At 44.6% G+C, this 13007-nt stretch overlaps 1 protein-coding gene across 6 annotated transcripts in view; it reads left to right on the top strand.

The window, feature by feature from the left end:
- Tsc1 (TSC complex subunit 1) overlaps positions 1-13007 on the top strand; it is a 52517-nt gene that overhangs the window by 19492 nt on the left and 20018 nt on the right. For 3 of the 6 annotated variants that reach the window (XM_052722900.1, XM_052722898.1, XM_052722899.1), the window contains exons 4-10: positions 264-367; positions 1338-1490; positions 2590-2734; positions 3997-4151; positions 4526-4599; positions 10998-11072; positions 12385-12560. In XM_052722900.1, the coding sequence (XP_052578860.1) occupies positions 264-367; positions 1338-1490; positions 2590-2734; positions 3997-4151; positions 4526-4599; positions 10998-11072; positions 12385-12560 (882 nt within the window). Of the gene's footprint in view, positions 1-263; positions 368-1337; positions 1491-2490; positions 2735-3996; positions 4152-4525; positions 4600-10997; positions 11073-12384; positions 12561-13007 lie in introns of those variants that run through there. The other 3 variants (XM_052722902.1, XM_052722901.1, XM_052722903.1) reach the window with 2 other exon arrangements.

The following is a 13007-nucleotide window of genomic DNA, read 5'->3' as shown; positions in this document are numbered from 1 at the left end:
TTTACATGTGTTCTAGGGATCTGAACTCAGATCTTTATGCTTGTGCCACAAGCACTGTACCCACTGAGTCATATAACTATGATAGTATTTTATATGCTTTTGTGGCTATATAAGCTTGGAATTATCCTGTTAGTCTAATGAATTAAAAAAAAGCAAAAACAGTGCTTAATGACTTTGGATAGTGTAAAAGGATGTTTTCTGGCTTTTATGACAATTATTGAGGGAAAAGGAAGTAAGTCTGATGAATTGCCCTTTTTGTTTAGAACGTGGGCCTATGCTTGTAAACACCTTGGTGGATTATTACCTGGAAACCAATTCTCAGCCCGTATTGCACATCCTGACCACCTTGCAAGAGCCACATGATAAGGTAACTGCTGGGATGGAATTGCAGGCCACTTTGTGAGTTCTCAGTCCGGTGAGGGTGACCACATCAGTTGCCACAGCTTATCTCCAAAGACTAAATACATATGAAATAATTTGTAGGTTCTGAAAAGTTTACAAAGTAACATCAATTTCAGAGGCTTTTTTACAGATCTTGTTCTTTAAAGAACTTGTAATTCCAGTACTGTAGTAGATTAATGGCAATTGAAATAAAGATTTTTTTTTTAAAGATTTATTTATTATGTATAATGTTCTGCCTGCATGCCAGAAGGTGTCACCAGATCTCATTATATAGATGGTTGTGAGCCACCATGTGGTTGCTGAGAATTGAACTCAGGAACCTCTGCAAGATTAGCCTGTGCTCTTAACCTCTGGAGCCATCTCTCCAGCCCCCAAAATAAAGATCTTTAAACTTGTGCTTTGAGTAGGGCTTTTGAAAATACCAATAAGGGGAGATTCCTAAGTCTTGCATTTGCATGTGAGGTTGCCTGCTTTTATAATGCCTACTATGGTCTTGTTTACTCCAGGCCAGATTCCAGCACCACAGTGGCTTGGTTTACATTTAAGGCTAGAGCATGGATGCCCGGGTGTTACAGTAGTAAGGGTCTTACACATCCTGCCGTGGTGTGTCAGGGTGGAGAGAAGTCAGAATACAGTCTTGTCCCTGTTTGCAGCTCTGCATTAAGGCATCCTTTCTCATAAATTGCAGCTGGCTGTTCTCTCAGGCCAAATGAAGAAAACTTCATTCACTAATGTGGTTTTGAAAATCTTGAATTGGGCTTATTAGTCTTTTGATTGGAGCCTTTACAGACTGAGCCATATCTTCAGCCCATGGGGTTATGAAATCTTTTGGGCCCTGTATTAGAGGGACTTGGCATTTACTGCAATTCCTGCCTGTAATTTTGCTCACTTCGTATACTTATAAGACAATGTCTCATGATCTTTTACACTTTCAGCACCTCTTGGACAGAATTAATGAGTATGTAGGCAAAGCTGCCACTCGTTTATCCATCCTCTTGTTGCTGGGGCATGTCGTCAGACTACAGCCATCTTGGAAGCACAAGCTCTCTCAAGCACCTCTTCTGCCTTCTTTACTGAAATGTCTCAAGGTAGGAGACTTGGAAGGCTTTGAAGGAAATGCCTCCATAAATATTATTTCTGAAGAAAGTGTTGTAACCCAGCTTGCAGGAGTCAGTTCTTTGCTTCTACCATGTGGGTCTCAGGCATTGAACTCAGGTTGTCAGACTTGGTGATAGGGCTTTCACCCACTGAGCCACCTCACCAGCCTTGAACCTATCTACTCACTTACTTACTCACTTATTTATATTTTATGTGTATGTGTGAGTCCCTGCGTGTGTGTATATGTACTAGATGCATGCCTGGTACCCTTGGAGGCCAGAAGAGGGAATAGAACCCCCTAGAAATGGAGTTACAGACTTGGGAGCCACCAAGCTGGTTCTGGCAACTGAAATGGTTCCTCTAGAAAAGCAGTCTATGCTCTTAACCACTAAGCCATTTCTCCAGCTTCCCTGGTTTGGTGGTTTTTTTTTTTTTTTTTTTTGAGAAGGGTCTTGCCATGTAGTCCTAGGTGATCTAGATCTCACTATGGAACCAGGCTGGCTTTCAACTCGAGTCAGTCTTCCTGCCTTAGCCTCCCAACTGTTAGAATTACAGGTGTTAGCCACCATGTTTGGCTTGTAGTAGTCCTTTAAACAATAGAGAATTGGGCGGAGGGTGTGGCTTAGTGGTAGAGCTCTTGCCTAGCATGCATAAGGCCCTGAGTTTAGTTCCCAGTACTAGTGAGAAAATGAACTAACAGTGTGCAGTGTCCTTTAATCACTTGACAGAAAATTAACATCTTAGAAGTTTAGTTGGATGGGTGAGAATAGCAGTGTCCTGTGTTCTGTGTAAGCTGTCTCTTACACTTTTATCCAGGTGGCGGAATAGGGAATCTTGAGACTTCCAGACTTGGGAGCTTCAAGCCAAGTTAAACCTATCGCTCAGATGAGGTGGTGGAATGTGGGAAATGGTCCTCCAGTATCCCCACAATGGTGACAGGGCTTAGTGCTTCTGCTAAGTCTATTTCAGTGCTGTCCCTCAAATTCTTAGGGGTCAGGAAATGAGCACAAGAGGGGCTTCAGATCTGTGACCTCAGGATTTGGACCCTCATCCCAGTGCTGAGCCTGACGTCGCCCTTCCCTTCTGCAGATGGACACTGATGTTGTGGTCCTCACAACTGGTGTCTTGGTGTTGATCACCATGCTACCGATGATCCCGCAGTCAGGGAAGCAGCATCTTCTTGATTTCTTTGACATCTTTGGCCGTCTCTCGTCATGGTGCCTGAAGAAACCAGGTACAGTTCCAGTGTCCTTGTCAGGCTTCACAAGGGAATGCTGTCCTTACTGTTAGCAACCATGTGTTGTAAGGGAAGGAAGGATGTATGGTATTCACTACATAGATGAGAAAATGTTTGGGTGCGCCCATTGCAGGACACATAGGCAGCGGGGCTGGCGAGACACTGTCCTTATGCTGTTGATCAGAAAGGATTGTCAGAGAAACTTAGGAGCAGGATGTACAACTTCCTGAATCTCATTAGTAAAACTGGATCACAGCTTCTACCTCTGGGTGCTGTACAACTGAGTTTACAAAATGCTTGTGTTCTTCTGTGCTGATGTGTGCAACCACAGCTTCACGACTTCAGTTGTGAGAACCTATTGGTTGTGCATAGAGGAGGAGGAGACAGACTCCAGTGTCCTCATTGGGGCATGAGTGTCAAATGTATGGGACTTTTCCCATATCAGATCATCTCGGCAGGCAGTGCAGCTTCATCAGAGTAATTCCGAAACTGTCAGCCTGTGAACTGCAGAATCTTCTGGTAGTCCTAGCATGAAATATTCATATTAGAAGATGAAATATGTATGGTCTGTGGGGGAGACTGCTTCAGCTTTCTGCACAAGGGCCATTGAGCACAAGCCTGGCCTGCCAGCCTGGCCATATCTTCTTGGGAGAAAGGGACAGATGCTTCTAGAAAGCTGGAGTTTCTATAGGGTCTTGGTAAGGCCAAATTAATGGAATTGTCCAAGCAACGTAAGCTAATTTCTACGTTGTAGTGTTTCCTCTTTAGTTATAAATCTGCACAGCTAAGATCCTATCTTGGTTTTAAAAGTCTCTTACATGCTCATTCTACAAACCCTCACATGTTCATTATGCACCAAATTCTGTGTGTGGTACTAGGGGAGAAGGAGAGGAATAGCTTCCTTTTCAAGACACACATGCTGAATCAGGCAAGAAATGTCACTGCAGATTGTAGGGAGAGTGACTGTGAGCCTGGGAGAGTGACACTAAGAGGAACCTAGTGTTGGAAGAGTGTTTGGAATCTTCCTTGTGGGGGTGGCTGTAGAGGAAGATGGGTAGATACCCTTCTAGGTCACATGAAGCAGATTGGAGTTTACCCAAAGGATTCACTGGTGGGTTTTAAACAAAGGCATATGGTATATCCAGATTTGCATCTGTCTTACCTTTCTGAAGCTTAGTAGGTGAACTTCAGAGAGCTTCAGAAAGAAAGCATGCTGGCATCCTCAAGTTCATGTCTGTACAACTGGTTTCCTTCCTTAGGCCATGTGACAGAAGTCTACCTTGTCCATCTCCATGCCAGTGTTTATGCCCTCTTTCATCGCCTTTATGGAATGTACCCTTGTAACTTCGTCTCCTTCCTGCGCTCTCACTATAGTATGAAGGAAAACGTGGAGACTTTTGAAGAAGTTGTCAAGGTGAGTTAAAAAACAACAGCTGCCCATCTATTCGATCCTTAGAGCTTCTTTCAGACAGGTACTTTTATAGCATTTGTATTATATGGCAGACAGGAAAATTTTGAGAAGAAATCCTTGACACCTCTACTTCAAACCAGGTAGCCACTAATTGTCTTTCTGATTCCCTAGTCAAGAGTTGCTATTCTGTGCATTTCATATACATGGGATTGTACGGTGTGTGCTCTTTTGTGATTGGCGTCTCACCGCATTTCAAGGTTCATCTGTGTTGTAACATGAATCATTACTTCATCCCTTTTTGTTGTCAAATAATATTCCATCATGTGGATTTGCCACACAACTTCACACCTATAATTTGTCAACCCAAACTCTTCTAGCCAATGATGGAGCATGTGCGAATTCATCCGGAATTAGTGACTGGATCCAAGGACCATGAACTGGACCCTCGAAGGTACAGAAACTAAATTAGTGACAGAATTTTTGAGTCTCTTAGAGATTGGAAGTATGATCTGTGGATATCTGTGGGAATACAGATGTTCCACTTGCAGAATGGGCTGGAACTTGGCATCTAAAGAATACTCCTCAGGGAGAGCTACTGACTCTGTGAGCAGAGCAGAGGTGGTGGCAGCCAGTGCCTGTCCCCAGAAGCCCAGGAAGGCTTGCTTTTTGGTAACTTGAGTGGGCTGGGAGGTTAATTGGGTAGCTGAAAACTAGGAGATTACAGAAAGGCCAGATGTGGAGTAATGAGCCTACTTGGGTCCCTTTCTCCATGGGCATTGCCAAGTGCCTGACACCCCCATGGGCCCTGCAGGAATTCCCAGGTGTGTCCTGAGGAGCCACTGAACCTGCTGAGCTACATGAAGCATAGCTCCTTCTGCCTGTTAGGCGGATTTACGATTCCCAGTGAGGGGATGGAAGCTTTTTGGTGGAAACTGAGCCACAGGTATCAATCTCTGGGATCTTAAAAAGACTGGCATACAGGGTCATGCCTCTTCTAGTCTCTTCTGTCATGGAGCCTCAGTAGTCAGCTTAAAGCAGTGTATAATAACACATAAGCATATAGTTAGCTCCAGCCTGAAAATCAGAACATTCCAGTGGTAGTTCTGCCTGAGAAGCTCCTCCTCCCTGCTCCCTGTCTCCCTCAGAGGCAGCTCTGCTTTGCCCTTATGGTCACTGTTTTCTCTGTAGTTTGCCATGTATGTGGCTTGTTTTGAGCATTGATTGCTGTTAGATACAGGTTTGCAGAGGATGAGGGCAGGAGCATTGTCAGCGTTGGTTGGCCTGCTTCACCTTCTCTAAGAATGCTTTCTGGGGAGTCATTGCACAAGGTGACAAGTGAGGCCTGGGAAGCATGGGCTTACCCTGTATGTGTCTGGCAAAGCTTCTCATGAGGGCTGTTGTCAGATGTGCTGTCCTGGCTGCTCCAGCATAGAGGTAGGTCTCTGCAAAATCCCGTGGAGTAAAATAAATGCAGATCTAGGGAGTGAGAGCTTCCTCAGTATGTAGTAAAGACGAGTTCTCTCAGGTCACTTGATGCTATCCCTTGACTAAAAGGATAGTAGGAGCCTTGGAGATGTTCAGCAGCATGCTTGTCTTTCAGCAGCTCTGTTCTGAGCTGAACTGGCTGCTGTCTGAGACTCAGCTGTTGGCTTGCTCTCCTGAGCCATTGCCTGGCCTCTTTCCTGGGCAGCGTCTCCCATTTCCTTTATTTTTTGTTTTCTTTCTTGGTGTGTGTGTGTGTGTGTGTTGGCAGATGCACACACACATGCGTGTGTATGTGAAGGCCACAGATGGATGGTAGGTGTCTTCCTTAGTCAATTCTTCTCTCCTTTATTTTTTGAGGCAGGGTCTTTCATTGAATCTGAAATTTACCATAGGCATACCCCACTGTGCTTTGTGTGTGTGGGGTATGTGTTTGTGTGTGTTTGTGTGTGTGTGTGTGTGTGTGTGTGAGTGTGTGTGTGTGTGTGTGTGTGTGTGAGAGAGAGAGAGAGAGAGAGAGAGAGAGAGAGAGAGAGAGAGAGAGAGAGAGAGAGAGAGAGAGAGAGATGTGGGTTCCAGGGGTTGGACTAGGCCATTTCCCAGGCCCTCCCTCTGGTTGTGCTATGCTGCATCCTCTAACATTTAGGAAGGATGCAGTTGACCTGGCTGGATGTGAATGCTGGACTGAGGGTTAGTCTCCTCCAGTGACTGGAGGAAGAACCCATTGCCGTTTTGCTGGTATATTTTCCTCTATGGGGGCTGGCAGAATATCTCTCTTTTAGATTGATAGTCTGAAATCTCCTTGTGATATACCTTGGTGTGGATCTGTTGTCACAGTTCAACATATAAGCTTTTAGGTCTTAGGAGATTTTCTTTACTGTTTTGGGTGTGGCTTTCTCTCCTCTGGTTACCTGTCTTTCCTACACTCCAGTGGTGACATCAAAAGCTGTTTTTCCTTTCTATCTTTTAGTCTGCTTCCTGCAGGCTTCCTTGTCATTGATGTTCAGCCTTCCCGCTTTAGTTATTCCCACTGTTAGGATTTTTGCCTGAATGTTCTCTTTAGTTCACAGAGTGCTTTTCTTTAGTAACCTATTTTCGTCTCGTAGATACGGTGTCTTTTTTTATTCTCTCTGCATAGTCTATTTCTTCATTCACTTGTTTTGATTTGTGCTTTTTAAGTCTCTGAGGCTTTTTGCAAAGCTTTAGTGATTCTCTTGTGCTTGGGTGAGAAGACAGGAAAACTGCTTGTGAATGTGGGCATTTTATCTTGAGCATTTTTGTGTGGATCTGAGCTTCTGGGGGAGATACCAACACTGGGATTGTGTTCTTTAGCTGGTCAGATTTTTAGAAAATTCTTTTGATCTCCAGGCTGGTATGACCTGGCTGTTTCTGCAGAAGAGGTAGGTAAGGGAGGACTTGGTGGTTTGGGCATTTAGATTGTGTACTTTCTCATAACTTTCTTGCCTGAGATGCATTTATGCCCCCATGTCTTCTGTTGAGGCTTTGTTCTGGCCTGACTTCACTTTCCTGAAGAGAATCCCCTTGCCAGGGAATAACCAGATTCCAGTAAGGAACAGAGTTGCTTTCTGGGAGCATAGAGTTCCCAGAAAGCCCCAGCTGCTTCAGGGTAGCTATCTCTAGCTTCTTGCATCTCACCTCCAGTTCCAGTAGATCTGGATGCTGTGAGCTCTTGGACTCCTAAGGGTTGTGCAGTATAAACGATCTGACTGGTGGCTTGAAGCTTTGGTTTAGGGCTTTGCTTCTTGGGTTGGACATGCCAGTTATCACCTGTCTGCTGCTCTCTAGATTTAGACACTTGTGCTTTCTGCCTTCTTTTCCTCCCTGTGCTTCATATATGGAAATAGGTCTTTATTATAGCTGGTGGAATTTCAGGAGATTGTACAGTTGGGTGAAAATGTTCAGTCAGCCATATTAGCTTGGGGGCCTTCCCTGTCAGCAGTACATAGCACCTCAGTGCCCAGAGTTGTGGACCATCTGGTGTTGGAAGGAAGATTTGTTTGCTGTGAGAGAGACAGTGTGATAAGGAAGGGGAGCCAGGAAGAAACACTGACGGCAAAACCATAGAACAGGCAATTGTGCATGGTTGTGTGGGGGCAGGATGACACAGTAAAAGGCATTCTGACATAGTAAAGAGCTCTTGAAGTTAAAATGAACCCCCAAGTAAGCATTTCAGTAAAGGAACTAGATGTACAGCTAAGACTGGCCCATTTGAACAAAGGACAGAGGCAGATGATTGAGAATAGCTTTAGAATGGTGGGCAGAGCCCAATAGCCAATAAAACAAATTTTTAAAGGAGAAAAGGACACTTTGGTAGAAGAAAAACTTGTAAAAGAAATTTCCTGAAGTCGAAGTTTCTAGATTGAAGGAGTTTGTCTAGTGCACAGATCAGTCAATGTAAAGGAATGCTGCCAAGCCTCAACTTTGTGAGATTTCAAAATACTAGAATAAACCTTTCAGAAAATGGAAGGATAAAAACAGCCAGACACGTAATAAGAACCGGAAGTCAGAATAGTGTTAGCTTCTCAACTCCTTCAAGAGGCTTTCAGGTTAGAGTTCTGTGGTGTGAAGCTCTTTTAGACAGGCCAGGAGTCAGAGTTCCCACCACCCCCACCCCCTGCACCCCAGCTAACCAAGGGAGAATGCTCTACCAAAATGAGTCCAGGAAGGTTGGGGCTTGATGTCGGTTGGTCAAAGAGGTGTCAGAGCAGTGGGTCAAGGACTGACGCAGCTCCAGAAGGGAGTTCAGCGGGATGAGGAGAGAGACAGTTGGCATCAGTCCAGAGCAGCCAGGGTAGTTCAGTTAGCATTGGACGCATCACAGACTGGGAGAAGGAGACAATGCCAGGCCATACCAAGTGAGAAACTGTGTCAGAACCCCTCAGCTCTGCTGTGATTGATGCTTACATAGTCTCAATAGTTGCTTAAGTCAATTTTGGAAAAAATGAAGAGTTAACTTGAGGAGGAGGGAAAGGATAGTTAGCAGTGATCCTGGTCCTTAGAGCGAGTTAATAAATGAGAAGCGTAGAGTGTATTTGTTGGGCCTTAGAGAGTTGGGGAAGTAATTCAGCTAGCAGAACTGGAGGCAGCAGCCAGAGTAGTTGTCAAAGAGAACAGTGTGAGGCACCCTTAGCATGGCACTGACTTGTTGTTTCTCCCCATAGAGTCCAGTTAGGCCTCGACTTCTTAGTCTTCTTGTCTCTGTCTTCTCTGGCCTTGGGACCATAGGCTGCAGGTACTATAAGCTACTGTATTTCAGCGGTTCTGAGATGCACAACACACATACATTTTCTGTAGGTCTGAGAAGAGGGTACCAAGTAAACAAGCGAGCAGCTGTTAAGATTGTAGTTTGTAGTTTCAGAGACATTAAAATAGAAATAGTCTATTTAAGCCTGCCGTGGTGGTGTATGTCTTTACTCCCAGCACTGGGGAGGCAGAGGCAAGTGGGGCTGAGTTCGAGGCCAGCCTGGTCTACAGAGTGAGTTCCAGGACAGCCACAACTACACAGAGAAACCGTGTCTCATAAGAACTAAAAACAAGATTTTTTAAAAAGTCTATTTAAGTATCAAGGAAATACAATGGAGTTTTGCTTGAACTAAAATAAAATGTTTAGAACCAGTGCGATGGCTCAGTTGCTAAAGGGACCTGAAGCCACATGGTGGAAGAAGAGAACCAACCCCCGTAAGTTGTCCTCTGACCTCTTCAGGTACACTCTGCTACACACAAAAGGATTGATTGTAAAGATACTTAACTGGATTCTTTCCCAGCATGTGCAGTACTCAGAGTTCAGTTCCCAGCACTGCAAAAATAAGCAAAACATTTAATGTAGTCCTCTTTTATTTATGTTTACTTACTTATTGTGTGTGGCTGTGTGTATGCACATGCACATGTACATGCATACATGCATGAATGCACATGTGTGGAGGAGAGGACAGCTTATTGGAGTAATTTTCTTCTTCTACCTGTGTGTAGGTTCAGGGTTTGAACTTGGGCAGCCAGGATTGGCCCTGATGTCTACCTGCTGAATCATCCTGCCAGTCGTGTATTTCTTTCTTTTTTTTTTTAAAGGAATCTTATTTCCTTTACTGAAATTAATTTTGTGCATATTGTATCTTGACTCCTCATTTAATCACTTTCTAGTCATGCTGAGGGTTTGGAAAAAGGAGCTCCCCCACCCCCACCCCCACCTCCATACACATGTCTATAGCAACCAGTACCTAAGGGACAAAGCTTGAAATACTTGCCACTCAGGAAAGCTGCCTTGTGCTCTGGCCATGTGCTGCACACCCTCTCCTTTGTATTTAACACCACATTTTTTTTTAAAAAAAATTAAGCTTTATTTATTATGTATACAGTGTTCTCCTTACCTGTATGCCTGCAGGCCAGAAGAAGGTGCCAGATCTCATTGTAAATGGTTGTGAGCCACCATGTGGTTGCTGGGAATTGAGCTCAGGACCTCTGGAAGAGCAGCCAGTGCTCTTAATTTCTGAGCCATCTCTCCAGCCCCTAATACCACATTTTCAGCACATGAGAATGGACAGGCATTCCGTAAGTGTGTGTAGATAACATGTGTTCTTAGGCGAACCCACACAATGCTCTTAGTGCTGATGCCTTCCTCCCTGTAAACATGGACAGAGGACTGTTGGAGCCCACTTAGGTTTTCTTTACCCAGCAGGCCTGCATAGAGAGGATGATTGGACCACGGGCCTGAGTGCAGGTGTCTGAGATGGTCTGCACTTGGCTGTGCTGGGGGAGGTCTTTTGCTCCACCCCTTTGCATTCTTTTAAAAGCCCTTCGGCAGACACTGGGTCCGATGGATTAGGATCCAGGCCCTCCCGAGGCTATCCTGTATTTTCTGTCTATTTCTCTCCCCTCTATACTTCTATCTAATATTTCCTGCTGCTCCTGCTCAAGAGTACCCTGGGGAAAAATGGGGGTGGGATGGACCTCTACAGAGGACAAGAGTCCTGTCAGAATGACCATGAACTTGGAGCCACAGACAGTAAAGCTGTGTGTCCTAAGAGCAAGTTGATGCTTGGGGAATGTGCAGTTTAAGTGTTCTGTTGGTTTGGGGGCATTTGTAGAACATTTGGCAGATCTAGAAGAGATAAAAGAAGAAACTAAGAGAGTGAAAATTGCCTGTAACTCCAGGGTTTTGTAGTGCTGGAGATTTAACACAGGCCTTGCAGATGTTGGGCAAGCATCTATGACAGAGCTACAGCCCAGCCTTTAGTTTGTGTGTGTGTGGCGGAGGGGTGGGGGGGGACATATATGTGGAGGTCAGAGGGCAACTTTTCAGGGGTCAGTTCTGTCTGTTTTGAGGCAGGGTCTCTGTTTCTGTCCCTGCAGTCCACTGGCACTGGAGCTTCTGGCTGATTCTCCTGTCTATAGCTGCCATCTTGCTGTAGGACTGCGGGGATTACAGTTGAGTGCCACCACATCTGGCTTTTTATGTGGGTACCAGGGATCAAACTCAGGTCTGTCAGGCTTACTTGAGGGGTAAATGCTTTTACCTGCTGCATTATTTCCCAGCCCCTCTAGTTCTTTGAATTTCAGTACTTAATACTATCAGTCTATTTGTGGACACTTACCAGAACAGCTTTGTATTTTCTTCTCATTTAAGGTAGTCTAAAGTGATGAGATGGCACATTGGTTTTAAGGTGTCTGTGGCTAAGCCTGATGACCTGTTCACTCCCTACGACTCATGTGGTAGAAGGAAAGAACTGACTCCCACAAGCTGCCCTCCAATCTCCACATGTCTTGCTGTGGCATTCCTCTGCCCCCAAGTAAATACATAAAATGAGAAAGAAATCTTTTAAAAAGAGATTATATTCCAGTCAGGTGTATCCTAGCACTTGGAATTGCCACAAATTGAAGGACAGCCTTGGTTACAGAGTGAGTTTCAGGGGAGCCAGGTTCACAGAGTAAGACCCTGAGTCAAAAAACATAAAATTGAAAACGAACAAACAAAAAGATGGTGAGAGTCCTTCAGTATTTGAAAACATGATTTTAAAAATCAGCTTTAGTAATGTGTATGGTTTACATACAATAAAACTAGTCTTGTTAAGTTTTGACAACAGTTGTGTCCACAGTGAAGGTTTCCATGGCCTCTGGCAGCCACTGGTCTGTTGAAAGCTTGTTCTCCCAATGTTGTGCTGACCACTCTGCCGGAGGACAGTTCCCTTTGACTGGCCTTACTCCTGTCGAAGCCATGCTGTGGCTCAGCATTATCCCCTGTGTTTCTGTAGGATTAATTGGAGATATGCGGGCCTGAGGCTCCCACTGCAGAAACTCTTTAACATGCTTTACATGTCCTTTGGTCTTAATTGGTTGCACAGTATTTATGGTCCAGGGATGTGTTAGAAGAACCCAGAGACTTTGGCTGGAGACCTCAGGTCAGCCCAGCTGCTTAGTGCTTTCAGCTCCTGCCATTCCCTGCTTCCCTTTGCTTCAAAGCACACATTCCCAGAGCTGTCTGTGTAGTCTAAGAGGCTAGTCTTCATTGTTGTTGGTGACATTTTTCCTTCATGAAACCATTTTAACTAGGGGAGGTGGTTTGTTAGATGGATGGCTAGTTTTTATACTAGTGCTATTCCTACCTGGGTTGGCATGGTTATGCCTCATGCTTTGCTAATCATAGCCCAGTGTCCGGCACTGAGTTGGGCTCTTGAGAATTTAACTGATGTGGTTAGGTGGATTAGTGCATGCCTTTCTTGACTTGTGTTGCTTTTTCTAGGTGGAAGACATTAGAAACTCACGATGTTGTAATAGAGTGTGCCAAAATCTCTCTGGACCCTACAGAAGCCTCGTATGAAGATGGCTATTCTGTGTCTCACCAGCTCTCTGTCTGCTTCTCTCACCGTTCAGCTGATGTCACCGCCAGCCCTTATGTGGACATACAGAATAGCTATGGTAAAAAGTAACTTTGGTCCTCTCTGTTTGCACCACCATCTCAGGAAAGCATTGTTTTTATTTTTGCTCTCAGTGCTCTTCCTAGAGTAACTCTTCTTTTGCTACCCAAGGACTTGTCCCAGAATATTTTAAATTAGAATTTATCTCTATTTTATTTAAATAATTTTCTATCCTTAAAGCTTAACTGTTCTCAGTCTCTCATTAATAACGTAACAGATCCCCAGACTAGTCTCAGCCCCTAAGACAGTGAGGTCTAAGTGCTTATGTCTGGTCCCTGTGTCATGAGGGACTCATCTTCAGTGGGAACCCACAGACTATAGACTGACGTAGTCTGAGAGTCAGGAGTCACAGCAGTTCCTGGCTTTAGGTGGAATGGAGGCTGCAGATCAGGCTATCAGACATGGCAAGCCTTTTAAATTACCCTGTTGTATAACTAGAGTCAGACCT

The sequence above is a fragment of the Peromyscus californicus genome, unplaced genomic scaffold (genome assembly GCF_007827085.1).
Source record: "Peromyscus californicus insignis strain IS unplaced genomic scaffold, ASM782708v3 Scaffold_7__1_contigs__length_154581171, whole genome shotgun sequence".
NCBI classification, from domain to species: domain Eukaryota; kingdom Metazoa; phylum Chordata; class Mammalia; order Rodentia; family Cricetidae; genus Peromyscus; species Peromyscus californicus.
The sequence above is the reverse complement of the archived record's forward strand: the minus strand, read 5'-3'. Positions and strand labels throughout refer to the sequence as shown.